At 38.0% G+C, this 26181-nt stretch overlaps 1 protein-coding gene across 1 annotated transcript; it reads left to right on the forward strand.

Annotated features, from left to right (window-relative positions):
- Window positions 1-23233, forward strand: NAF1 (nuclear assembly factor 1 ribonucleoprotein). Its single transcript, XM_005149003.2, has 8 exons — window positions 1-253; window positions 4961-5102; window positions 7658-7751; window positions 10137-10219; window positions 11229-11389; window positions 15217-15268; window positions 19546-19651; window positions 22537-23233. Exons 1-8 carry the CDS (start codon window positions 24-26, stop codon window positions 22944-22946), a joined length of 1278 nt encoding a protein of 425 aa, XP_005149060.1. The 5' UTR covers window positions 1-23; the 3' UTR covers window positions 22947-23233.
- The last annotated feature ends 2948 nt before the right edge of the window (window positions 23234-26181 follow it).

Genomic DNA, 26181 nt, shown 5'->3' on the forward strand with positions numbered 1-26181 from the left:
GTCTGCCTGTCGCGTGTGGCGGCATGGAGGCGCCGCTGGAAGTGGTGTCGCAGTTGGAGAGCCTGGCGTTTGAGCCCAGCACCGCCGAGCCGCAGCCGGACAGCGCCGGGGACGCGCCGAACCCTCCGAGTTCCCGGGAGGGTGGTGGGGAGGACCAGGCTCCGCCGCCTGCAGCAGAGGGAACGTGCAGCTCGCTGCCGCCTGCGAGCCCCAGTGGGCCTCCCGCCGCCGGCCCCTCGTCAGACTCGGACAGGTGGGTTTAGGCCGGGGCGAGGCGGGCATATCGTTTTCTGCGGGTCTCTTTCTTCTGAAGCGGCCGCCTGTGGGGGCCCCGGGTCAGCCAGGTTCTGTGGCTCCGCGCTCCGCTCGCGGGCGGCCTGTCCGAGTCCGCCTCCTTCCCGCGCCCCAACATTTTACCCTCTGTGGCATTCTCTTTCCTGTTAAAGATGACATTTCCACTGGGGTTTTGTTGTTGAATTAATAAGTCTCCAAAATCAGTGCTTGTAAGGGTATAGGATTATATGTGAACATGAGTTTGACGGTGGTGGCCTGTAGAGCATCATGATTGGCTGGACCAGAATGGCTGTTAGAGTGTTCTGTTTGGCATGGTCTTCATAGAGTGTTCCTGCTTCACTTTTGGCAAAAAACCTGTAGTATTACTGCTGAAAAAGGACGAAATTAATGTAGGAGTCAAGGTAAAGAGACTGAAGATCTTGTGCACAGATTCAGCATCTCTGTAGGAAATTTTTTTCTTAACCTGTATGTTTCTGAAACCTGTAAGTTTCTGTCTTCTGCTTGTATATATACTTTTGTGTTCTGTATAGTTGGTTATGCGTTACCTATTGGGTTTGTGTGGACGGGCTTTGGTAGCAGGGCAGGGTAGAGAGGTGACTTCTGTGAGAAGCTGCTTGAAGCTTCCCCCATGTCCAGTAAAGCCTGTGCCAGCCAGCCAGACCTGTTGCTGATCAAGACTTAAGCACATCACCAATGATGTTAGCACCTCTGGGGTAACATATTTAAGAAGAGGTAAAAGTTACAGGACAGGAGCAGTTGCAGCATGAGTGAGGAGTGAGAATATGTGAGAGAAGCAGCTCAAGCAGCTCTGCAGATACCAAGGTCAGTGAAGAAGAAGGGGTGTTGAGGTGCCAGAGCAGAAATTCTCCTTGCAGCCTGTGGTGAAGACTGTGGTGAGGCAGGCTGTTCCCCTGCAGCCCATGGAGGTCCACAGTGGAGCACATGTCCGTCTGCAGCCCATGGAGGACCCCATGCCAAAGCAGGGGAATATGCCCCAAAGGAGGCTGTGGCATTGTGGGAAGCCTGCGCTGGAGCAGGGTCCTGGCAGGACATGTGACCCCATGGAGAGATGAGCACTTGCTGGAGCAGGTTTGCTGGTGGGACTTGTGACCTCGTGGGAGGTGACATGCAGGAGCAGTTTGTGAAGAGCTGTAGCCTGTGGTAAGTATTCATGTTGGAGAAATTTGTGGAGGACTGCCTCCCCTGGGAGGGACCCCACATTGGAGCAGGAGAAACATATGAGGAGTCCTCCCTCTGAGGAGAAAGGACCAGCAGCCACAATGTGTGATGAAGTGACCAAACCCCCTGTTCCCTGTTGCTTTGTGGTGCTGGTGGGTAGGAGGTAGAGAATTTGGGACTGAAGTTGAGCCAGGGAAGAAGAGAATGGTCTGGGGAAGTTTTTTTTTTTAGGATTTGGTGTTATTTCTTATTGTTGTATTATAATTTGATTGGTAATTACACTAACTTGTCAAGTTGAGTCTGTTTGTCCATGATGGTAATTAGTGAGTGATCTCTCCCTGTCCATGTCTTGACCCAGGAACCCTTTTTTATTCCCTATCTAACTGAGGAGGGAGAGTTAGGGAGGCTTTGGTGGGCACCTGGCATCCACCCAGGGTCAACCCATCACAGTAACTTTGGTTAAGTGTGGCCTCTGTTTTGGTCTTGTAAGACTGCGTGCTCTGCCAGTTTCATTAAGTTTTGTATTTTCTGTTTGGGTCACTGCAGAAAGATAGGTATGTGCTCCTTCTAATTAGTGGAAGTTGAAAAGAAGTGTGAGGATTTCCTCTTAAGAAAAAGAGACCAGGCTTCACTAACAATTCATAGGTTAAATCTTTACTATGGAAATACTTTTTTTGCTCAGCTCAAAGTTATCCTAGAACATCATGAAGTGATAGAAAGTGGAATTCCTGACCTGTGGCAGGGGCTTCACCTGTAGTTTTTCTCACTATCAAAATCTGTTGTGCTATTGTTCAGATTAATATTAAAGATGAAATTTTGATAGCTTTGACTTGCTTTGCTGTTTACATTCATCTCAGTCTTCTTTTTTTTTTTCTCCCTTCACTGATTGATCTCTGGTAGTCTGACTGTTTTTGTTTTTCTGCTATGTTGGTTTAATTTTTTTTTTCCCAAGCAGTCCATATTTGGCTTTTTTAACAGGTTTATTTGGAAAGGTGCTCATATTTGTTCTCTTTCAACATTTGATGGGGTTGAAAAATCAGCAGTTAGCTGAAGGTCATTCCTTTTCTTGTTAAGGAGACAATGTAATATCAAAATATCTAGAAGGGAAGATTTTATGTATTTTGTTTATCACTTTGTTTCTAAATGCTGCTTTATTAATGGCTGGAGCAGGTAAGGAAGAAACAATGCAATCTTACAAAAGTTCCCTTGTGTTATTATTTAAACTCAGCTGGTAACTCAAAACCACAGAGCCACTCGCTCAGTCCCCCCTTTTCTCCCCCTGCTCTGGAGAGATGGGGAAGAGAATCAAAAGAACGTAAGTCCCACAGGTTGAGACAAAAACAGTCCAGTAACTAAGGTATGACACAAACCATTACTGCTACCACCAATAATGATAAGTGAAATAACAAGGGGAGAGAATATAAAACTAAAAGGGGAAAAGGAAAACAATAAACACAAGTGATGCATAATACAACACAATCTTGTGTCCCTCCTCACTGGCAGATCGTGAGAGACTGAAAAATCCTTGATCAGGGTAAGCACTATCCAGCAACAACTAAAACATTGGTGTGTTATCAGCATTGTTCTCAGACTGAAGTTGAAAACACAGTACTGCACCAGCAACTAGGGAGAAAAATAAGTTACAGGTGAACCCAGGACACCTTTTCTCAGTGTATTTTTATGTGAGGTTTGTAATGTGTTTTTCATAGAATCATAGAATAGTTAGGGTTGGAAAGGATCTTAAGATTATCCAGTTACACCCACCTTGCTATGGGCAGGGACACCTCACACTAAAGCATATCACCCAAGGCTCTGTCCAGCCTGGCCTTGAACACCGCCAGGGATGGAGCATTCACAGTTCTGTGGGCAACCCATTCCAGTGCCTCACCACCCTTACAATAAAGAACTTCTTCCTTATATCCAATCTAAACTTCTCCTGTTTTAAGTTTTAACCTGTTGCCCCTTATCCTATCACTACAGTCTCTAGTGAAGAGTCCCTCCCCAGAATTCTTATAAGCCCCCTTCAGATACTGGAAGACTGCTATGAGGTCTCCACGCAGCTTTCTCTTCTCCAGGCTGAACAGCCCCAACTTTCTCAGCCTGTTTTCATATGGGAGGTGCTCCAGTCCCCTGATCATCCTCCTGGCCCTCCTCTGGACTTGTTCCAGCAGTTCCATGTCTTTTTTATGTTGAGGGCACCAGAGCTGCACACAGTACTGCAAGTGACGTCTCACAAGAGCAGAGTAGAGGGGCAGGATCATCTCCTTTGACCTGCTGGTCACAACCCTTTTGATGCAGCCCAGGATACGGTTGGCTTTCTGGGCTGTGAGTGCACACTGCTGGCTTGTGTTAAGTTTTTCGTCAACCCACACCCCCAAGTCCTTCTCCACAGGGCTGCTGTGAATCTCTTCTCTGCCCAACCTGTAGCTGTGCCTGGGATTGCTCCGACCCAGGTGTAGGACCTTGCACTTGGCATGGTTAAACTTCATAAGGTTGGTATCAGCCCACCTCACAAGTGTGTCAAGGTTCCTCTGGATGGCATTCCTTCCCTCCAGCTTATCAACCAAACCACACAGCTTGGTGTCATCAGCAAACTAAATCACTCATCATGATCAGTTCTCCATGTGTTAATTTTTTTCCCCAACTTTTGAAGAAAAGTCTTGAAGACTTGCTAAAAGAAACATGTTGATGTAAGGACTGAGTTCTTACTGTGCTCCTGACTTGAAATATTAAGACTCTAAGACAATTAACATCTCTTACGCAAGTGCTAGTGAAAAATATTAAACTCCTGATCTGTTAGGTTTTATTTTGTTTTTTTTTTTTTTTTAACCTTCATAGTGCTAGGTACATTGCTTGGAATAAATATTTTCTTGGCTTTCGCTTGGCTTTGTACTGCTGTTGGGATTGTACAAGAAGACTGACTAAGCTATAGAAGGTAGTTTAATGTATTTGAAATATTTTTTTATGCTCAGCTATGTCAAGTGATGCTTAATGCTGGGAATTTTAAGTGGTGCATAAACCTGGAAATTTTGGCAGTGTTTACCTAGGGTACTGTTCTGAAGTGATCATCCTGTGACTCTAATGTGTCATTTCATTTGTTAAGCAGTAAATTATACGTCCCAAACTGTGACTGTCATGTATGTCTGACAGAGGATGCTGGTGCTGGATTCTTGCATGGGGCAGCCAGTTGGAGAAACTAGACTACGTGAACTTGGAGGTGACTGCTCTCATGCCCATGCACAATTCAGCAGTGGAACAGCAGGAACCCAAAAAAGCCATTGCAATTGTTAGCTTCAGCAGTTCAGAGCAATTGCTACTACATCTCTGAATGTTTTTGTGTTTTGTTTTTTTTTTTTTTTTAATGATCTTGTCCAGTGGCTTGTAGGTTCGGGAAAGATTGTTAACCAAAGGTATTTGAGTAATGTATAATCTGGCCACTCTTTAATGGAGAAGTCTGTATTCAAACTCCTGTGTTTGTTTTATTCAGCTATACGGATTCAGATAGTTCATCAACTGCATCCTCTTCCTCTTCGTTTTCACCTTTATCAGTGTCTGATGAAGATGATCATCCAAATGAGAAGGATAACAGATCTTACTGTATTAAAACAAAAGATGAGTTGCCTATTGATGTAAGTACATTTTATTCTAATAACCCAACTTAAAATATTTTGTATATTTTTAAGACATTGCAATATGTAGTGATTGAATGGACATTTTCATACTATTTCAGGTATAGCACAGATAATTTAAAATGTCTTTTTTTTAGTATATTAAGACCGCTCTATGGTTCACTGTGCTTCATTTTAGGTTCATATGTGTATATGGATGTTTTAGTACATGATTTGTTGTTTGCCTGTTGCAGGCTTTAATCCTTTCTCTGTGTGAGAGACTTGAAGGTCTCGTGTGTCTTACAGATGTATTTCAAATATGTATAGCCTAGAGGTAAAAATTCCAATCGTTGTATTAAGCCTCCAACAGATAAAAGTTGCGTTGGCTCTACAAAGTTAAGCAAAATTACTGTAGTGGTCATAGAAATGGTTACTATTTATTTTATTCTGCATTTTTTGTTACAGGACTATTTTATGTATTGCAGATCAGAACCTTTATTTGCATCAATATACGGTCTTTTTGGCTTTGGTTCTCATAAATAACATGCTCATTAAGTATTGCTGCTGTTATTCCTTATCTCAAAATTAAGAGGCTTAAAGGAATGAGTTTTAATAATAATCTGCTAACATTATTAGCTATGCATCATTTCTAATGGCTTGCAAATAAAAGCCATGTTGCAATATAACACTGTAATATCAATTTACATTAACAGTATATGTTTATCTGTTAATTAAAAAAAATGCTCAAATAGATGTACTTTTCAGGTTTTATTTTCATTTTATCTCAAATATTTATGAAGTGAAACTAATCTCTTAGTCTGAAAGTGATCTATTGATCTGCTTGTTTGTCTGATTAGCTTACTAGCTTGAAGTCCAAATGTTTACAAAACATCTTTCTTTCAAGTTCTGGCCTGATTAATTTCAGTAAAGTTATGGCTTTTTGTCAGCGATAGTTAATAAGAGCCAAATTTCCAGCAATCACATTATTTACTGTATCTTGTACTAAATTCTTCTACAGTAATAGCATTGGTCTGTTGAAAAAATTGTAGATTCTTACATAAATTGGAGGGAATAAAATTAAAAAATTAAAATGTATCTGTTAAAAATGAAACATTATGATAAATCTTTTATCGAAAAGTCTTCAATAATAGGTAAATTGCTAAAGCATGGGTCAAAGATATAATAAAAGATTAAGGTATATGACTGGAATATGTACGTGGAGGGGTGGGGAAAGCTGCATATGTGAAGGAGAGTTAGTGGAACTATTTTAGAAACCTGCCTTGAAGTGTAGGATTGGCAGGTACTGTATATAGTATGATGACAGATGGTACAGTTTATGAGTTTGAGATTTCTGATCAAAATGTTAGGTTTCTCCATTCTAGTCTTTGGCCTTTGAATTGCTCTGGCATCTGTGACTGTTGTCTTAGCAGTGAAGTTTGGTTTAATGTTGAAAAACTTGCTGTCTTGCAGAAGAGTGTGGCGTTTCTGTCTGAATTTACATCTTGACTTTAATGCTATCTTTTTGATCTGGGAAAGTCTTGGCCTCTGGTCTTGAAGTTGCTCTAGAAGCCTTTGGCAAGCACTTTTGTTAAGAGCGAAGATTATCAGGTGATATTTTGAGAAGGCAGGATAAGATTCATCCATTGGAGAGGGATTTTTCTTCTGGAGGTGGCCTTTAAAAGTGCAGTTCAGTCCTAAGATTTGGACAGTACCTCCAAATTCAGAAGACGTTCAATTTGAATATAATTCTTACTCTAGTTGTCCTTACTTTTTTATTCTATTTTGAATTCACAGCAGTATATATACAGAGAAATTTTAGTTTGTAGGTAAACTGGAGGTAGATGATGAGTTCAGTGTTAATCAGCCTTTGATAGCACATTTTGATGCTAAAATTTCAGGAAAAAAAATTAAATTGATATTGTTTGTATACCAGCGTATTGTTTGGATATTTGAACGTAGTTTTTTTTTTGTTTGTTTTGTTGTTCTCTGATTATCCTTTTATACCAAAATACAACTTTTAGCTAAAAGTAATTTTTTGTGTGGGTTCATATGATCTTTACATCATAAGGTCTGAGTCATGGCATAAATGGACAGACACCGTTTTGTCAAAACATGTGATACATTTAACATATCTCGTGCTATTTTATCTCTTGCTGTGTATGCTTTCCTTCTGTCATGCATTGAGTATGGTTACAAGTTGTCTGATTTTTTTTTTTTAATTGCTGATTTACTGTTGTGTTGTATGTTGAACTTAATTTATCTATCTTGGAAGGTCAAAAAAATGAATAAAATGTTTATCAGTTTTCGGTTTTCTCCTGTTGAAGCTGGCTTCTATCTTTAGTTGCAATGGAGTTATGTAAACTAGCATGTCAATAGACAAGGTGTCTTCAAAAGTGACTTTCCCCCAAGATGAATTCATTTGGAATTATTCTGAAAGATAAATCAAACTAGATGTTTTTATTAAATCTTCAAAGTGCTAGGAGGTTTTTCTGATTGTCAAATTTATGCAGTGCTAAAGTGATGAATGTCTTAGTGTGATGAGATTATATTCTGAACATTGATTTAATATTTTTCAGGACCTACCTCCTGTTGAAGACTTAACAATAGTTCTGCCCGATGATGTTGAACTGAAGCTCTTTGGGACAGTTTCCAGCATCATTGAGAAGCTAGGTAGACAATATAAGCTTGCTCTGGTTTTAATTAAAATAATTTCTATATATCTCTGCATGAATTGTGTACTTAACTGTTCCCTCATAGTGTCATTCTATTTTGGGGGGTAACATAGTTGCTGAATGACAACTCAGACTACTAAATGACATTTGCATTGAATTTCCTATTAGCTGGCTTACATCTTCTAAAAATTAAGATACTACAATTCTTATGCGTGTGCTTGTATGTGATTTTGGTGTTCTTTTTTTTTATAAAAGACTTTTTTCACCTATTATGATCTTTGTATTAATTCTGACAACAATAAGATTGAACATTTGCTGTTACAAGAAAATCTTGCAGTTGCACATGTATATTTGAAGGAGGTGCATAACTGAATGCACAGATGCAGTGCAGTGCCAAGTGTTTGCTTGTTAATATGAAGACTGTTTGTTTAGCAGTGCAGGTGGTTCTTTATTTATTTTATATATATACTCAACCCACTATTGGCACCTTGACTAAATGCAAGCTGCCAGTGTCAGCAGTCATAGGACAGCATGACTAACATGCTTGAGACTGAGATACAATGGATATAAGCTTAGCTGCAGGTGATATGCATTTAAAGATCTTTTCAGATCTACCTGAAGCCTCAGTTTTTGATATAAGGAATCAAAGTTTTGCTGAAGCTGAGAATCTTGCATAGTATGTTTGTATTTAAGCTTATTTCAACTGTTCTGTTTTGCTTGAACTGCTTTCAAAGTAATTGTCTATAAAACTGTGCAAGATACCTGTGTTATTTTTCTGGTTTTACTGTCTCACTTTATGACTTGCTCTTTCTATGTGTTTTCCTTTATTTTCAGTTATTCTGGCAACAGGTATCTGAGTGTCCTCAATTTCAATAGATTTGTGGCCGTGTTGGGGACTGTGCCAGTTACGTGTGGGTTGTTTTTTCATTTTTGAACTAAATTGATACCTGTGTATACCATGTTTGTATCTAGTATGAGGGGAGTTGAGGTCTCATTTGGAAACCACAGATACTGTTTTAGCACAACGATCAGCATTCTGAACACTTTCTGTCCCTTTAACTTATTGGAAATCTCTGCTGTTCTCTGTAGCAAGATTCCAGGTTCATCATTCTGCAACATGTGATACCTGTAAGTTGGGTATTTGATACTATGAGGTGAATTTAAGGCTGGGACAGTATAGCTTCATGTTTGCTTCCTACTAGTTAAAACCAAGATGATAGCACTTTTCTGTGAACTGCTGACTGTATCAGAATTTAACAGAACTTTGCTATGTTTTGCTTCAGAGTACTTAGAGAAATGGGGAAAAAAAAAAGAAAAATCACTGTATAGGTTGTAGTCTAGGCAATAAGCAGCTTTGGTGTATATGAGAAACTTGCCCTGGGACTGAACTTTGTGCCCTGGAAGAGCAGAATCAGAGGATTTTGGATGGGTTGAGGTAGGAGAATTCAAATAGGCTGTAGGTGATAATGCTTCTCCTGAGTTCCATGTGACTGGCATGACATTTTTCAGAAGATTTTGGTTTGGAGAGTTGTGTTTTAGTTTGGTGGTGGTGGTGATGTTTTTTGTTGTTGTGTTCTGTTTGGGCTTCTGTGGTTTTGTTTTTTTTTGTTTGCTTTTTTGTTTGGTTTTTTTTTCAAAGATATTTTCATGAAGGTTAAGGAACACACTGGGTTCTTTCCCTACATTTCATGTTATAGGTAGATACAAAATAAACTGATTTGCCTAATCTTTTGAGATTCAGTGAACTATTAAGCTTGTGGCATTGTCACAGGTTTGCTTGGCATGTCAAGTTGTTTGCAGACTTGAATAGTAGCAAAGTTTGAGTTTTAGCTTGATGAAGTGTTTGTTGCTTTAAATCCTGTTATGTAAGTTTAGCAATGATAATCTTCTTAGTTTTTTTGGAGTCTGAGTGACACTAAGTGCTTGAGTGACTTTATTTGCTGATGGAGAGGCATTGAGAATGCTTAATTGAGCATTCTGTTTTTTTTAGATGTAGAAAAGATTACCTTCAGAGTTGGAATTGTTGAGTGCAGTGCTACTAGGCCACTGTATTGACAGCTTTAAATGTAATTCCTGCTGAATTTAAATGTTCAGTATTTCTGTAAACTAAAGCAATAAGTGTGAACTACTACCAAGGAAGAGTAACCTATTCTAAAATGTCAGTGAAGAATAAGCTCTTTTTGTGTCTGAATCTGGAAAACCTAAAACTGAAGTAGGCTCTATATCAGATCATGTATTTAATGGAGGAGGCACATGGTTCTGTGTCCTTTTAGGATCTCTGTGAACTTTAGTAGACAAATAATGGCATGATTTATGTTTCTTTGCAATTAACTACATGCTGCTGTTGAAACAAACTTCTAATTGCTTTTTTTTTCCATCTTAGTAATAATTGAATCGCTGCGTGGCCTACCTCCTGTAAATGAGGAAAGCATAATATTTAAAGAAGATCGTCAAGTAGCAGGAAAGGTGTGTATAAAATAAAAAATATATTATTCTAATATAAAATTAAAAGTATTTTTTTTAATGTTCCAACAAGTAGTGTTGAAATCAACTAAATTAAAGATGTTTTCTTGATATGTCATTTTATCTTTGTGCTTTTGACTCTTGCTATAATAATCTTTTTTTTTTTTTTAAATTTTAAGAAAAAAATCTAATGAATTACAATATGTAATGAGTTTCAGCTCATGAGAGTGCTTTTGGAGAAGGAGAGCTTGCTTTCAGCTGTATTATGACTGTGCTCTTTTGTTGCCAGGAGATGGGAGCAAAGATTGGAGAAATTAGAGTCAAGTTTCAGGAAAGATGGGGAATATTTATGTATCTAAGCTTTGGTGCTCCAGTTTAAGGCCAGTGTTTGTTTTATGCAAGTATAATGAAGATGTTTGCTGAGAGGGATGTTTCATTGAGTTTTGTATGTTTATTGGGAGAGAAAGCTGTCATCTAGAATGGTTACTACTATAATATCGTTGAATGCTACATGTGAGTGAAACAAAAACTCAGCCTGAAATTACAGATGTTCTGTGCAAAAATCTCAGAATTCTCTATTCTCTACGGAACTGGGGAAAAGAGAGGGGAACTGACATAAAGGCATCTTGTAAAGTTGAACTTTAAAGAATGAATGATCAGAAGATTCTTTTCAATGTACGAGATTTGAAAGCATAGTAGAGAAAAAGATTTGACAAAAGGAAAGATTACCGCAGCAGAGGAAGCAGACAGTGTAAGCAGCAGTGTAATTGTGTAAAGGCAACATTAGCATGTGAGAACTTTTCCACATTATAACTTTAAACAACTGGGGAAATACACTATTTAATAAAATGTGATAATAAAACTAAAACATGAAAGTAACTTTTATTTGCTGCATTTTGCAACTATATTACACTTCTTAAAACAAAGCATCTTAAAGTTTCATGAGTATCTACAATGAAACTATCTACTCTTGGTGGTTTATGTAGACATTTTACTTTTGTTTGTGTTTCAGATATTTGAGGTATTTGGTCCTGTTTTACATCCTTTTTATGTGATAAGATTTAACACCTCTGAGCATATCAAAGCAAAAGGTATTAATGTGCAAGATAGCATGTATTTTGCTCCAGCAGTAGAGGACTTCACCCAGTATATATTTGCAGAGAAACTTAAACAGTGAGTATGAATTCTAATATGATTGTAATGCATTTTGGATGTAGTTAAGATACTGGATTACAGTTTAGCCTTGAGTGAGAAACTGTAGGACTATGCTTGGCACTAAAACTTTTTTTTAAATACTCAATTGTGTTGTAATAAGTTTGTACTGTTTTGCCTTTCAGAACAGTTCAGAGTAGCTGTGAATTACAAGTTTTTAAAGTGTTATAATTGCTAAACTTTAGGAGCTTCTTATTTAATTCAGTATCTTAAGTGTTCTTTCTTTTCATGCTGCTGTGTTACCTAAAATATCATTGACAAATCCCTGCCCCACCGTCACACATACATAAAAACATGATGGTTTTGGAAGCTGTGTTGTTCTTCAGATTCTTGTTTAATTTCATAACTTAAATAAACTTGTTTAAATTCTGAACAAGTTTGTATTTATTTGCTATTTTTATTTCATGTTACAAGGCAAGAACTGAAATTTAATTATAAATAAATACACAGTTGGAATATAACAAGTTGGAATATGAAAATTACCTGCTGTAAATGAGGGATGGGGGAAAGAAGATTGAAGTGGCAATGTAGTAAGATACTCAGGAACTTCCCAGCAGTGAGTCTCCCAGTCTGCTAAGGAAGGCAGCATGTATGAATAGGACTTGTTGTTGTTTACAAGGAAATGTATACAGATTCAGAAATAAAGCATCGTAAATGACTGCTAGGCATTAGTATTCTAATTATTAATAAATAATGGTCTGAAATACCCATAGGTTAAAAAACTTCAGTCATACAAGTGACTTATTCTCTGTTTTATTAGGATTAGTTCTCATATGATTTGCAAATTTTTTGTCTGACTGTAGCAAATAATATTGGTGTTTGCATTAATCGTAACTCTGTCAGTACTCATGCTGAGTAAGTTTTTCTTTAGCCATGCCTGTGTGGCCAGGCCTGCAGGAATTTTTTGTTGCTTTGTTTTTTGTTTTTTTTTTTTTTGTGGGTTTTTTTTGTTTTGTTTTGTTTTTTTTGGGGGGAGGGATGTTCCTTTCCCATTTCTGTGGAAGCAGAAGTCTTCCTTTCAGTCAAGACTAAAATAAATCACTTTCTCACTCTGCTGCTTGTTTGTTTTTCTGTAGCATTTTGATGCCAGCTGGTCTTTGATTGGTGCCATTAAACTTTGTTGATTAGCACAGTAACTGCAGAGACTAATCATCTGCTTGCTACATCAGTAGCTGTCATGCTCAGCATCTGAGATGCCACATTCATGTTTTAGTTCTTTTATGTGCTTTGCAAGTAGTTTTGGGAACTACTTGTCTTTTGGTAGTACTTCACTATCATACGTGGTACAAAATTAAACAGTAGGTAAGACGTTGCAAACTTGCATGACTTAAGCAGCACAGTTGAACAGTGCATCAGGCATTGTTTCTTGTCCGGAGTTAAAATGAGCAGTGTGAATGCATGTGAAATCTGATGTAAGCCATAGTTTCTGAATAATTTGACTTGTTACATTTCACAGAAACAATATTTTATATCTGAGTTTTGTCAGTAAAATTCATTAAGGTTTTGTGAGGCAATGGTGCTGTTTCTCGAAGCTCCCATTTCACAGAGTAGGTGTCACTGAAAAAGAATAAAGATTTTTGATTTCTGACCTGTGCTGTAATATCAATATAAAGAAACCAAAATGCCATGGTTAGTAGAAAAATTAATCTTTGCTCAGTGCTTCACAAGAAGGGTTTTGGACATTAGCATATTGCAAATTTGATGACCAATGATTTTTATTCTGTGCTTTTTGTTTGGCTCTGTGCAGACCAGATTGTTATGGTACTTCAAAAAAAGAAAGGGATCAGGATTAAGATCTGAAAGAAACCTTAATTTTGAAGCATTTCCTGACATCTGGAATGCAGTCTGCTTGCATTGTACTAAGTTGCAGTGCCCTGAGTCTTACACTCTATAGCAAAATAAATGGTAATGTAGTGTAAAACTTGAATGCAAAATAATTGTTTGGAAAAAAAAATAGGTTTGTTTTGTATTGCCAGAAACACGAAGTAATTCTAAAGAAGCTCATGTGTTTTCGTGATTCCTCCAAGGCACCTTTTTTAGACTTCCAGATCTTACAGTGTCTTAGATCAGAAATTAAAGAATTACTGTTTTGTGCTTTGCAAAAGATTATGAAGTATCTCGCAGCATGAAAGGTATTTTGTGTTTTGCTGAAATGGGGAAGGCTGCCTTGGGAGAGTGAGATAAGCTGCCTGAAGAACTTACAAGGTTTAAATTTTTGCTGTCAGTTGTACTATATATTGCCTAATAACCACAGGTCTCAAGAGTTCCTTACATGTTGTGGTATTTCTGGCAGACATTTATTGCACCAAAAGAACAAGATGAGAGGGACAAGCAAAGAATTTGGTTCAAAATAATAGTGATAAAAAATGATGCTAAGGTGTTATTTTCCATCTTTGCAAAGGTAGAGGGTTTTCTGCAGCTGAGAAATTACTGGTACAGAGCCCTCGTCTTCCTTTCCTCTCTGTAATGTTTTTCTCTAATTGAACTTTAAAATGGCTTGCTTGCTAATATGATTTGCACATAACCACAAAGGTGGTGTGTCTTTATGGTTTTCTAGTGATATGTGGAGATTGAACTTCAGTTTTTTGCTTGGGTTGAGGCACAAAGTACCTCCAGATGACTTGCCAGCATTCTCAGGGGCAGCCTTTGACAAAGGACCTGGTCAGACCAGGCTACTTAAAGCTAATGGTTCTGTACTTTGATGTAGCTATTGCTGCTTGATTGTTGCCTACCTCATGTATACATAAAAAACCCTTTGGTTGTTAGAGCACTGCTTGATGACATTTCACACTGAACAGGATTGCCTTAAACTCTATGGTTCAAGTAAGAATTTTTAGTATTGCATTATTTTATATAGTTTGTTTGCATAGGTAAGGAGTCTGTCTTAACATTTCAGACCAAAACATATTAAATTCACAAGCAGTGTGGAAAAACATTCCACAAAATTTTAAAAGCATAGTTTAAATTTGTTCCACAAATTCATGCTAAAAAATTTACTTGATTTTTAGCAAAGTTCTTAGTAATGGGTCAAATAAATGAAACCACTTTAATTTGTGTGCTTGTCAGGGAAGGTAATTGAGTTTTTTCTTCCTTAAATGTCTTTTTACCTTTTTAATTTTATATTTACGACAGAATAGAAGATAAAACCTATTTATCTAGCTAATACTGTCCTAATAGAATTGTAAGCCAAGTTTAGAGGTTTTTTGATTCTGATTTCATTTACTATAGTTATACTTAATGCCTGTGTCCTACTATACTATTTCATTGTCCTTTTAATTGAAGATGTGTTCTGAAACCAGAAGAATGAGAATGCTTGTGACTGTAGTCAGCAATTAGCTTAAGAAGGTTGCAGTGAACAACCTCAATTCAGGTTCAGAGCAATTTATATTCAATAGGCTGTGTTGAGAGAATATTGACCTAAGCTTAATATAAGCTGTACGAAATGTTCAGTCTTCACCAAACATTTTTCATTGCATTTTTCCTTTCACTGAACATTGAAGTTTTTTCAGGTGACATACACAGTGAAGTCTTAAGTTGATACATACATTAGTACTCACTTAGAAATTACACAAAAAACAAATGTCTCTTAGAAACAGGCAGGTCCTTGTTTAGGAGATCTGATACTTTGAAGAAAGTGTTACCCTATTTAACTACAGTACAGTTCTTGCAAATTATTTCTAACTTGGAATATTGCTACAACATGACTCAAAGACATGTTTTGTAGCCTCCTTACACCATCTCCATTCCTCTTGATTGCCTAATTTGTGGTTTGTTTTTTTTCTCTTTAGGGAAAAAGGTTCAGATGCATCCTGGAAAAATGACCAAGAGCCACCACCTGAGGTAACTATGGGATTGTGGGTTTTTTTTATTGTTTATTCTTTTGATTACACAAGATATATGTAGAAAAATATCTGTGCAGAGTAGCTAATTAATAAGGTTATTTTTCTTATGCAGGCAAGAGTTGAATGTGCCTCTTAATTGAAAAGACAGTCATGCTTTTCTTGGATGTCGCACAATCAGTGTAGAGAGTACTACCTGCCTTTTTCTACTTGCTTTTTGCAATTGGGAAAATGTATATCTTTATTGTTAGTTCCTCTGGTCCTTTGAGGACATGTTTGGCAACCTGAATGTTCAACTTTGAAGGGCTTCTTGCCTAATACATTTGCTTCTGCTAGTGAAATTTTGTCCTTGCTGTTCTTTTGATTGCAGCTTTGTCTTTTATCTTGCACAAGCAATTGTTTGTCTTCAAAGGCCTGCTAGTACTCTGCAAATAGTATTACTTGGGGTGTTTCAGCTGTCTGTTCTGTTAGATTGACTTGACAACTTCTCTTGCATTCTTTGAATGGCTTCTGAGTACGGTTTCCTAGGACAGCTTCTTCCATACAAAGGCAATAATACAGGATCATGTAGAAGTAAGATCTTATGCTGACCACTGAGATAATTTCTCTGGATCTGTAAAAATTTCTTCAGTGAAATCCAGGCTTCCTGACCAGAGCTCTTCAACTCCACTCTAACTATGCTTTTCATAACTATTCTCTTCAGTAAAAATCACAAGGCTGGTAGTTGTTATTGAAGTGTTTTCATAAGATTTGTTTTCTGACTCAACACTTGAGCCACTTTTCCTTGCAATTTCTACTTTAAGCCTATCTTACCCAAAATAGCTGAGGTTTCTGGAAGCCTTGTGTTTACCATAGTCTCCTAAAGAGATCTGTCTTTGTGGGTTTTTTTGGTGTTTGGTTTCTGCGTTATGTTTTGTGGGGGGTTTTTGGATTGTTTTGAGTTTTGTTGGGTTTTTGTTGGGTTTGTTTGGTTTTTTTTTTTGTGGTTTTGGGGTGGTGTGTTTTTGCCTTTTTTTTTTTTTTTTCTGTGTATGACCTAAACAAGTTTTAGGATAGACTAGACTATTTCCATCCCTGGAAAGCTGATGGAACAACTTATTCTTGACACCATCTCTAGACATATCAAGGATGAGGGGGTCATTAAGAGCAGCCAACATGGTTTTACCAGGGGGAAGTAATGTTTGAGCAACCTTATAGCCTTCTATGAGGAAGTAACTAGGTGAAGGGATGATGGTAGAGCAGTAGATGTGGTTTTTCTTGATTTCAGTAAGGCATTTGATACTGTCTCCCACAGCATCCTCATAGATAAGCTAAAGAAGAGTGGGCTTGATGATCAGGTAGTGAGGTGGATCAAGAACTGGTTGAAAGGAAGAAGGCAGAGAGTTGTGGCACAGAACCTAGCTGGAGGTCTGTGACTAGTGGAGTCCCTCAGGGGTTGATGCTGGGACCAGTGCTGTTTAATATTTCCATCAACGACCTGGATGAGGGAACTGAGTGTACCCTCAGCAAGGTCGCTGATGACACTAAACTGGGAGAAGTGGCTGACACACCAGAAGGCTGTGTTGCCATTCAGCGAGACCAGTACAGGTTGGAGAGTTGGACGGGGAGAAACTTGATGAAATTCAACAAGGGCAAGTGTAGAGTCTTGCATCTGGGGAAGAACAACCCCATGTACCAGTACAGGTTGGGGGTTGACCTGCTGGAAAGGAGTGAAGGGGAAAGGGACCTGGGGGTCCTGGTGGACAGGAGGATGACCATGAGCCAGCAATGTGCCCTTGTGGCCAAGAAGGCAAATGGCATCCTAGGGTGCATTAGAAAGGGTGCAGTTAGTAGGGCAAGAGAGGTTCTCCTCCCCCTCTACTCTGCCTTGGTGAGGCCGCATCTGGAATATTGCATCCAGTTCTGGGCCCCTCAGTTCAAGAAGGACAGGGAATTGCTTGAAAGAGTCCAGCATAGAGCCACAAAGATGATTAAGGGAGTGGAACACCTCCCTTATGAGGAGAGGCTGAGGGAGCTGGGTCTCTTTAGCTTGGAGGAGACTGAGGGGTGACCTCATCAGTGTTTACAAATATGTAAAGGGTGGGTGTCAAGATGATGGAGCTAGGCTTTTTTCAGTGATATCCAATGGTAGGACAAGGGGCAATGGGTGTAAACTGGAGCATAGGAGGTTCCACGTTTAACATCAGGAAGAACTTCTTTACTGTAAGAGTGACAGAGCACTGGAACAGGTTGCCCACGGAGGTTGTGGAGTCTCCTACGTTGGAGATATTCAAGGCCCGCCTGGACAAGTTCCTGTGTGAGGTACTCTAGGTTACCCTGCTCTTGCATGGGGGTTGGACTAGATGATCTTTTGAGGTCCCTTCCAACCCTTGGGATTCTGTGAAAGGTACCTACAGCAGTCATTTAGTCCAACTTTGCTATAGGGCTGAAGGAAGCTTAAACAAAATCAGAGATGCCAGGGGTTGGTAAATCTGATTGCTGTTTGACACTTGTTTCTGTGTCTGCTGTTTGTGATACATCTGTACTCTGTTTTGGAAAAAACACCAGATTTAACAACTTGTGATCCTTAATTAGAATAATCTTTGGATAGTTCTAGCAGTTATAGTTCACGCTAAAATACCCAAACTGTGACAGCTGGTGAGCTGATACAAAGTAGCTTTTGCTGTGAAGGTAATAGTTGTTGACAAGGGTGCAGATGAAATTTTATGCTACTGATGCTTGAAATTGTGTCTTACAGCCAGGCTTTTTTTTAATGCCCTCAGCTGGCAGCTGATTCTATAACTTTTCTGGCCAGCTTGCATGATAAACTGCATGCAGTTGCTGGAGTCAGTTCTTTTTGTGGTACTGTGAAGCTTTATTTGTTTGTGAATGTTAAATCAATCCATGCTAGGCCTTTTTATTCTTCTCCTTTAAGGTAGATGGCAAGTGTTTAATTTCTGACAGGTTTGAAATTAGCCCAGTTTAACTGGAGACTCGGTGATATGATGTCTCCTGCCCTTGTCTTTGGGGTCACAGGATGTGATCTGTATCCTGAAAGGCTACCAGGAGCAGATAACTGCAGTTTCTCTGTGAAGTGACTTTTATGAAAAGTTATGTAGAAATTAGCTAGCAACAGAAGATACCTGTTGATTTTATTTCTGCACTACTGGAGGATGGCTTATTGTGAAGTCCTTAGAAAAAGCAGGAGTTAGTGAAATGTTTTCCTACATGGCATGTATCATCTTGTATTCCTTGTGGTTTTTTTTTTGTTGTTTTTTAGTAAAATTCTAATTCAGTTATATGGAAGAGAAAGTGTTTCAGAATTAACTTTGTGTGGCTGTCGTGGTTTAAGCCCAGCCAACAGCCTAGAACCACACAGCCGCTTGCTCTTTTTTAGCACTGCTTTAGTGCAGTGGTTTTGAGATCCTTGCTCTGTATATACTATAGAGATATATCAGGAAGCAGCAAAGCCCTTCCTTTCAGAATTGGGAAAGGCAGGGTGACCCCTTTAAGTCATATGAGCAAGCTGTTTTTCAGGGACCTCATTAATGCTGACAGATCTATTTCCTTTTACTAACAACTTTCCTCATTGTAAATGTAAGCTAGGATTCAAAAGGTAACTTGTGTAACAGTAACAAAATGTTGCAGTGACATTAAATCTATTGTGAATAACAACATTCTCCAAAGCTGAAAATTCCTTCGGCATAACATTGCTATTGCTTGTTTAATAGGAACAGTGTTATTAAATATACTACAGGATTTTCCAGTATAGTGACAGTTTTAGACTAGAGATTTTTTTAATGCAGTTTCACCATTCTAAGTATTGGTTACCAAAATTTTTTTAACTTATTCTAAAAATCCATGTTTTAATTAATCTACTCTGCAGTTTGGCCTTCAAAAACATTTTCTTGGCAATAACTAGCCAGCTCCCTCAGATATCCATTTTTTTTTTCTCACGAATATATAGGCAATCAAAAATTTGTGTTTGGTACTTGAATATTGCAGTTTTTTTTGAAAATTGGAAGAAATAACTGAGTATTCTGTAATTATCTTACGAAAAGATTGTGGAGCGTTAATACATTTATTGTGTTGAGAAGTCAGCTGAATGCACTTTGGCTCTTTGAATGCATAGTAGGAAAGTGCAGCTTTAGTATTCCTTCCTGTAAGCTCATTACAGCATAGATTGTTTTCTAAATAATGACTTATTGCTAGTGCTGAAGTTCTCTGCAGTCGTTATATGGCTTTGTTTCACCACCCATCCCTTTCTTCCCCCTTCTCCAATTTTTCTTTTTTAACCAGGCCTTGGATTTCAGTGATGATGAAAAAGAAAAAGAGGCAAAGCAGAAGAAGAAGAAGCCTCAGAGTCAAGGGAGGAAGAAACTCAGATCGGAAACAAATGCATCAAGTGAGTGAATACTATGTGAGAATTTTTATCTGTTAAACTGAGCTTGATATACACAGTGATACTTATCTTAATTATTGAGCTTTCATACAGTTAATCAGTATTTCTGTGTTTTTCAAAGTAAAGTTCATGAATTTGTGACTACATTCCTTTCATTTTTTTTTGTTAGAGGAAAATGTTTGGGGTAGGGTTTTTGGTTTTTGTTGGTTTTGTTTTTTTGGGGTTTTTTTTGGGTGGTTTTTTTTTGGTTGTTGGTTTTTTTTTCCATTAAACTGTGAAAGGGAAGTAGCGTAGGAGCAGGATACTTAGAGATTCAGCAGTATTGGCTGACACACGGAGGAAAACAGATGCTGTATTTTGGAATTTGGAGCTTGCTTATTGCAGGGGTTATGGCGGCCCAAGTTCAGATTAATCCCGTGAGTGCAGGGAGATGATAGACATAAGCCATGTGCAACATTTGGAAACCTTTCGGTTTCTTCCAGTTAGGGAGAAGGCACATGATGCAAGTCTTACAGAATTTATTCCTCTGAAAATGAAGTTCTTCCTCACCCATGGCATGTAAATGTTTCTTTAAAGTAACTGTTACTTGTGTAGCCTACTGAGAACCTCTGTTTACCTAACACAATTGTTAGATAAACAATCCTACAGTAGTTTATTAAAATACAGTTTTTCATAATATACATAGTTATCTTTACCTTCCTTTCTCCTACTCTTGACAGATCTGTTCCAGGTATATGCTTGCAGCTGTTCTGTTTGCAGTAATCAATTTTCCTATCTGTCCTCTCTTACATCTCTCTACTGACAAAATATTTTCTTTTCTGTTTGGTTGCCATTTTAGTTGAATAATTTAAATCACATCCCTCTTTGTTCTCACTGGTCTGCTCCGGTTGTATGCTTTTCCTACCACACCTTTCAAATACTGCTGATTCTCATACCCTCTTCCTCTTCTTCTAATGGTCACAATATCAGGTTGCTTCAACTGTCTGCAGCACAGTGCTTCCCCCCACTGAATTTCTTGGACTGACTCCTGTGAGTTTCCTGCTTTTCCTTTGTAAAGCTGCTAGATGTGCCCTGCTAAACCCCTTTTCTCTTCATCTGTTAAGTCAATTAACCCTTTTATTCTGTCTACTGTACATTCCTCCCTTGTACCCTTTAAAGAAAGCTGCGATCTTTCTTGGGCTGGCTTTTGTGCTGTAGTTTTGACAGTTTTCCTTTAAGGGAAAGATCTGAGTTGTGCCATACTTTACCTTCATTGCTAATGGTTATTTTCTCTCCTGGTTTCTACTTACCTAGCATATGGCATGTTTTCCACTGTATCCTCATTCTGCCAGCTTACTGTAGACTTGCCTTTGCCTGGGGCTTGGTGAGGCTGTTGCCGAGCTATGTTTCATAACTGAGAATACAGTTAGAGGAACTTTCTCAATCTGTCAGAGGAGTATGGATTATGATTTGCTGGGTTTTTTTTTTTAAATAATGAGGTATAAATTGACATTGTATTCAATTTAGTTTGGCTATGCAATTCAACAACAGGCTGTCTGGCAAATTGAGGCACAAACCGCCTCAGCTGGAGTTTTGCTTGCTTGCATCTTCATAAAACTCTTGAGTACATTAAAAATGATTTGCTAGTCTTTTTGATAGAAGAAGGAAGAACAAAAATATTCATGCAAAGGGCTCTTAAATCCTAATCCACCATAAAAATGAGTAGGAATTCCAGCATCCAGCCAACTTTCCAGACTTAGCTTTTTAAAAGTGCAGATATTTCTGTGTTGTATAGTGCCAAGGTTTAGGTCCACACAGATTCTGAAAATTTGTTGATTTTGAAATGGTGTTATGTTCTTAAATATCTTTTTACTTCTAGCCCTAAAATCCTTTAGAGAACATAGAATCATAGAACACTTAGGACTGGAAAGGACCTTAACATCATCTAGTTCCAACCCCCCTGCCATGGGCAGGGATGCCTCACACTAGACCATGTCACCAAAGGAACTGTCCAACCTAACCCTGACCACTGCCAGGGATGGAGCATTCACCACTTCTCTGGGCAACCCATTCCAGTGCCTCACCACCCTTATAGTAAAGAGCTTCTTCCCTATATCCAAGCTGAACCTCCCGTGTTTAAACCCATTACCCCTTGTCCTATTACTACAGCCCCTGGTTTCAGTTTAAATTCTACAGCCTTTTGAATATTTTAGCAGGTTTTTGCAATATTTTTAATACTTTGGTGCACTTAGTTTTATAGCACTTATCCCATTAATACTCTTACAGTACTTGTGTAAAGTGGCAGTACATTTGTTATGAACCTTAAAATACATGCTTATAGTGACATGCTGAAAGCTGACTGGCTAAAAGTACAGGCTGCCTTTTTTCTGATAGAGTAAGCTAATTTTATTAGTTTGAATTTGAATTATTTCTTGTGTCCTGTGTCTGCACTGTAATACCAACTCAGGTTTGAAAGCTGCATATTTCAGTGCAATGCAGTGTTGATTTATCTTCAGTTTTAAAATGTCTTGCTTTTAAATCTTGCTTTAAACCAAAGCTTCCAAAATCCTCAACAGTTTGGCTCCTAAAATACTCACAGTTTGAGTGTTCCTGTAATTCATTAATATAAATAAAAAATGCCTGGAGGGGAAGAAAGTGAAATTTCTTTTTTAGTGACTGAATTTGCAGCCCTCAGGATCATCCTTTTTGTTACTCAAATAAATCAAGATGAGTTTCTAAACAGTAGAGTTGCCATCATTATTTGGTTGTTTATGTATTATTTGCCACTATTATTTAAGATTACTGGGTAAATTTCCTTGACTTCAGCTTGAAAGATTTGTAAGGACTAAACTTAACCTTTACAAAGTAATATTAAAAATGGGGTGTGTGTGCGTGTGTTTGTTTTTAAGGTGAGAATAAAGGACTTCATCAACCAGTGCAACAGCCTGCTTCGAGTTATTCAAGGGGGTATCGTGGCAGAGGGTCCTCCAGGGATCCATTTACTCCTCCATCAGGCCATCCAGGATTTTTGAGACCACAAGTAAGAGTGACACAGTCGTACTCTTCAGACAGCAGAATACCTCAGGAATCTCCAGTGTTTCCTCAGAGAAAAGAAAATCCAACGATGCGACCGTATCCCTTTCCTCCTCCAGTTTTTGGTTCTGTTAATGATACGCATCAATTCCACCTTCCACCTTCAAATCCAAATGTGATTTGGACAGGCCCGAATATGTACAACCCACCATACCCATTTCTGCCACCTCCACCGCCACCACCTCCACCTCCACCAGATAGCCATCCTCAGTTCAGACCTTACTAAGTTTCTCTAAATGTCCATACAGAGCACTGCAGCTTAAAGGGAGGAAGAGCAGGTTGTGAAAACTATATTTTCTTATTTTGGAGATGCTTCATTTTTCTGCAACAGACAAATGCAGCATTTGATACTTTGTGAGACATCAATAGAAACCTTTATATATGGTTTCTGTTTCAAAAAAGAAAACTGTGTTATAAAATTACTGAATATTAAATAATGGTTTATTTTCCTAAGATCTGCAAGTTTGAGATGATAAATAAAAATTTTTGGAGACTGGTATATAGTGGTGTAAATCTTTGTAAAAAAAATTAGGAGTTTATGTAAGTGAGGATATGTCACATGAACTGTACTTAAATATTTTAGCGTGGCTGTATATTGCTATACTGAACTATTTTTCTCAGTTTTTTTAAAGTTTGCAGTCTACTTGCATGGAAACTGAAAACCTGGGACGTAAATTTTAAGCTACGTGTGCCACTATTTATATAAGGTATAAGTTCCTCTTATCCAACTTTTAGTTTCTCATTAATTTCATATTAACTAAAATACTGGGGCTGGATGGTTTTGGTTGGTTTGTTGTTTTTGTTTGTTTGGTTTGGGTTTTGGTTTGTTTTGGTTTTTTTTTTTTAAGTAGGTGGGGTAGCTGGATCAGAATTTGGTCCAGCAGCTGAATTACTCTGTCAGGTTTAGTGTCCTACAATAGCTATAGATTATATTGATTGTTGATAATATCTATATTATATATAGATATATATTTTTATATACTTTATATTTATATATATTTATTTTTATATTTATATATATATTATATATTTATTTATATATAATATATATAATACATAATGTTATTATATAGATTATTGATTATATGTTTTGCAATTAATTTATGATATAAACCTCTACATTATGGGAAAATTGAAGCCAGCATAACATCTCTAGCTTGTCTTTGCTGCTGGTGCAGAAATGACCACAGATACATAAAGTATGCAGTCAGCCTTTCTAGGAAGAAGTTATCAGACCTTCTGGGGGAGAAGATCTGCCATTTCATAACGCCCTTGGTTAAATTTGCATCCTGAATGCAGGTAGTACTAGATTGCTATTTGTTGTCTTTGCATTCAAAACTGTCTCTTGTGAAATTAGGAGATTGTCAACCAAAGATGGCCTGCTATAACCTCCACTTGTCCAAAAGACAGTCCTGCAACTGTATTTCTCTAGTATTTGTGGTAGTGGCTCTGATTAACTACAATGGAAATCCTTACACTGCATGCAGATTTTAAAAAGGTGTGCAAGTGAGAAGGTTGTATAGATTTTTGGGTTTTATGGCAAACAACTGCTGTACAGAAGTTTCAAATTGCTGCTGTTCAGTGGTCCAAGATGAATCAGACTGGAGGAAAAGCGGCAGGATTTACGAGGTAATGGGAGGTTAGAACTTTACAGTAGTTTGCTTTCATTTGATGAGATACAGTTGAGAAGCCTGTAAAAAACCTCAAGAAAGTGTTTCTTATTTGGTTATTCTTTTCTCTCAAAGGTGAGTAAAGTAATGTCAACATCTGAAAAACTTTGAATCCAGGACAGAGTTTTCAGAGGTGACTCCCACCAGCTCTCTGCTTGTGCCAAAAGTAGCAGGGATTACTAGGCTCTGGACTGTGATGGGTCAGATGTGAGTCTTCAGTATAGTATTTTCTCGTAGGCCAGTATTTCTCTATGACTCATATGATGTCTATTTTCAGATTCAGCCTGGAGAGTGTAATAAAGTCCTGTCACTTCTGTAACATTTTTAGTTATTCCCCCATGGGATTTAGCATTTCTTCATGGGCTGCTTTCCAGAGAAAGCTTAAGGCATAGAATGAGTGAAAAGACATAGAGTAGAGACTCCAGGAAAAACAGAGGCTTAGGGGAAAGGTTGGCTATGATTTCTCAAAAGGCTGAGGTTTATAAATAGAAGTATGGATGCTGTAAACTATTGGACTGTATAAAGACTGTAACTATGGTAACATGGGAAAATGAAAATTATAATCACATACTTAATAACGTTCCTCCTAAATCTGTAAACAAATTTAAATACCAGCACTGGTACTTTTGCTGGCTTTAAGCTCCAGTTTGAGCAAGAGTCAGCAGTGAGAAGGGGCTGAACTTTTCCTGGAGGTAACAGTAAAAGGGCTAACAAGTCTCTTAAAGGAAAATTCTGACAAGTGCTGTGGGGAGGGGGGGGAGCTTAAGCTGCCACAGGTTGATCGGAGAAATGGTAGAATGCATGGTCCACAGAAGCTGGCTTTGGACAAGGGGCTGTATGATGTAATATCCAGTTTAGTCTTGTTTTGAATAGAGGTGGACCAGGCAGTATGAAAGCTATCCCAGCCTTAACTGTTCTTGTCATTGCTATCATTCCTCTGGAGTTCTGTCTTTCCACCAGAGAGAATTTGTCATAGATGCTAAAAGTATGAATATCCAACCTGAATTATTGGTGTTCAGGAAGCCTAGCTTTTCTTTTGTGCTATTGTGCTTTTTCATTATCCTACAGATTTTTATATATAAGATACACATGCTGTGCTAAAAGTTGGACTTGCTGTGGAAGATAATGACTGCTTCCATTTCACTTGTTGAAAGAAGATTTAAGAATTGTTCCTTTATTAGTTGTTTGGGGACTAATGCTAATGAAATTCTCAATTGCTGTCATTTTCCCTGGAGGAGTAAAACATCTTGTATTGTAAAATTTTATTTTGAGAATAATGTAAAAGTGGGGTTTTTTTTGTTTGTTTGTTTTTTTGGGGGGGGGTTTGTTTGCTTTTTGTAGGGTTTGGTGGGGTTTTTTTAGGGTTTCTTTTCCTTTTTTATTTTAGAAAAAAACAGCAACAAAAAAAAAAGCCCTGAGAATTATTTTATACCAAATGTTCTTTAAAGAAGGGATTTTTGCCTTCGTGGAGACCTTTTGAACCACACAGAGGAAAACCAGAAAGAAGCAGGGGGTTTGTAGGTTATATTTAGCTATTTCCAGGTTCTGTTTTATATTTCTTTGCAAGTTAAAGCTACAGTCAGTTATTCTTGTATAGTGAACTTAGTGATACACGTACTCTAACTTAAATGGACTGCTGAATCTGCACACAATCCTTAGTAATAGAATTTGCTATGGTGATAAGTGGAAATATGGAATCATAGAATACTTAAAATCATCTAGTTCCAACCCCCCTGCCATGGACAGGAACGGCTTCCACTAAACCATGTCACTCAGTGCCCTTTCCAACCA

The sequence above is a fragment of the Melopsittacus undulatus genome, chromosome 7 (genome assembly GCF_012275295.1).
Source record: "Melopsittacus undulatus isolate bMelUnd1 chromosome 7, bMelUnd1.mat.Z, whole genome shotgun sequence".
Lineage (NCBI taxonomy): Eukaryota > Metazoa > Chordata > Aves > Psittaciformes > Psittaculidae > Melopsittacus > Melopsittacus undulatus.

Excerpts from the sequence above, each read along its gene's own strand:
- NAF1 (XM_005149003.2), top strand. The coding sequence starts at position 24 with ATGGAGGCGCCGCTGGAAGTGGTGTCGCAGTTGGAGAGCCTGGCGTTT. Across the intron at positions 7,752-10,136 it reads CAGCATCATTGAGAAGCTAG|TAATAATTGAATCGCTGCGT; the intron begins GTAGACAATATA and ends TTTCCATCTTAG. Across the intron at positions 11,390-15,216 it reads TTTGCAGAGAAACTTAAACA|GGAAAAAGGTTCAGATGCAT; the intron begins GTGAGTATGAAT and ends TTTTCTCTTTAG.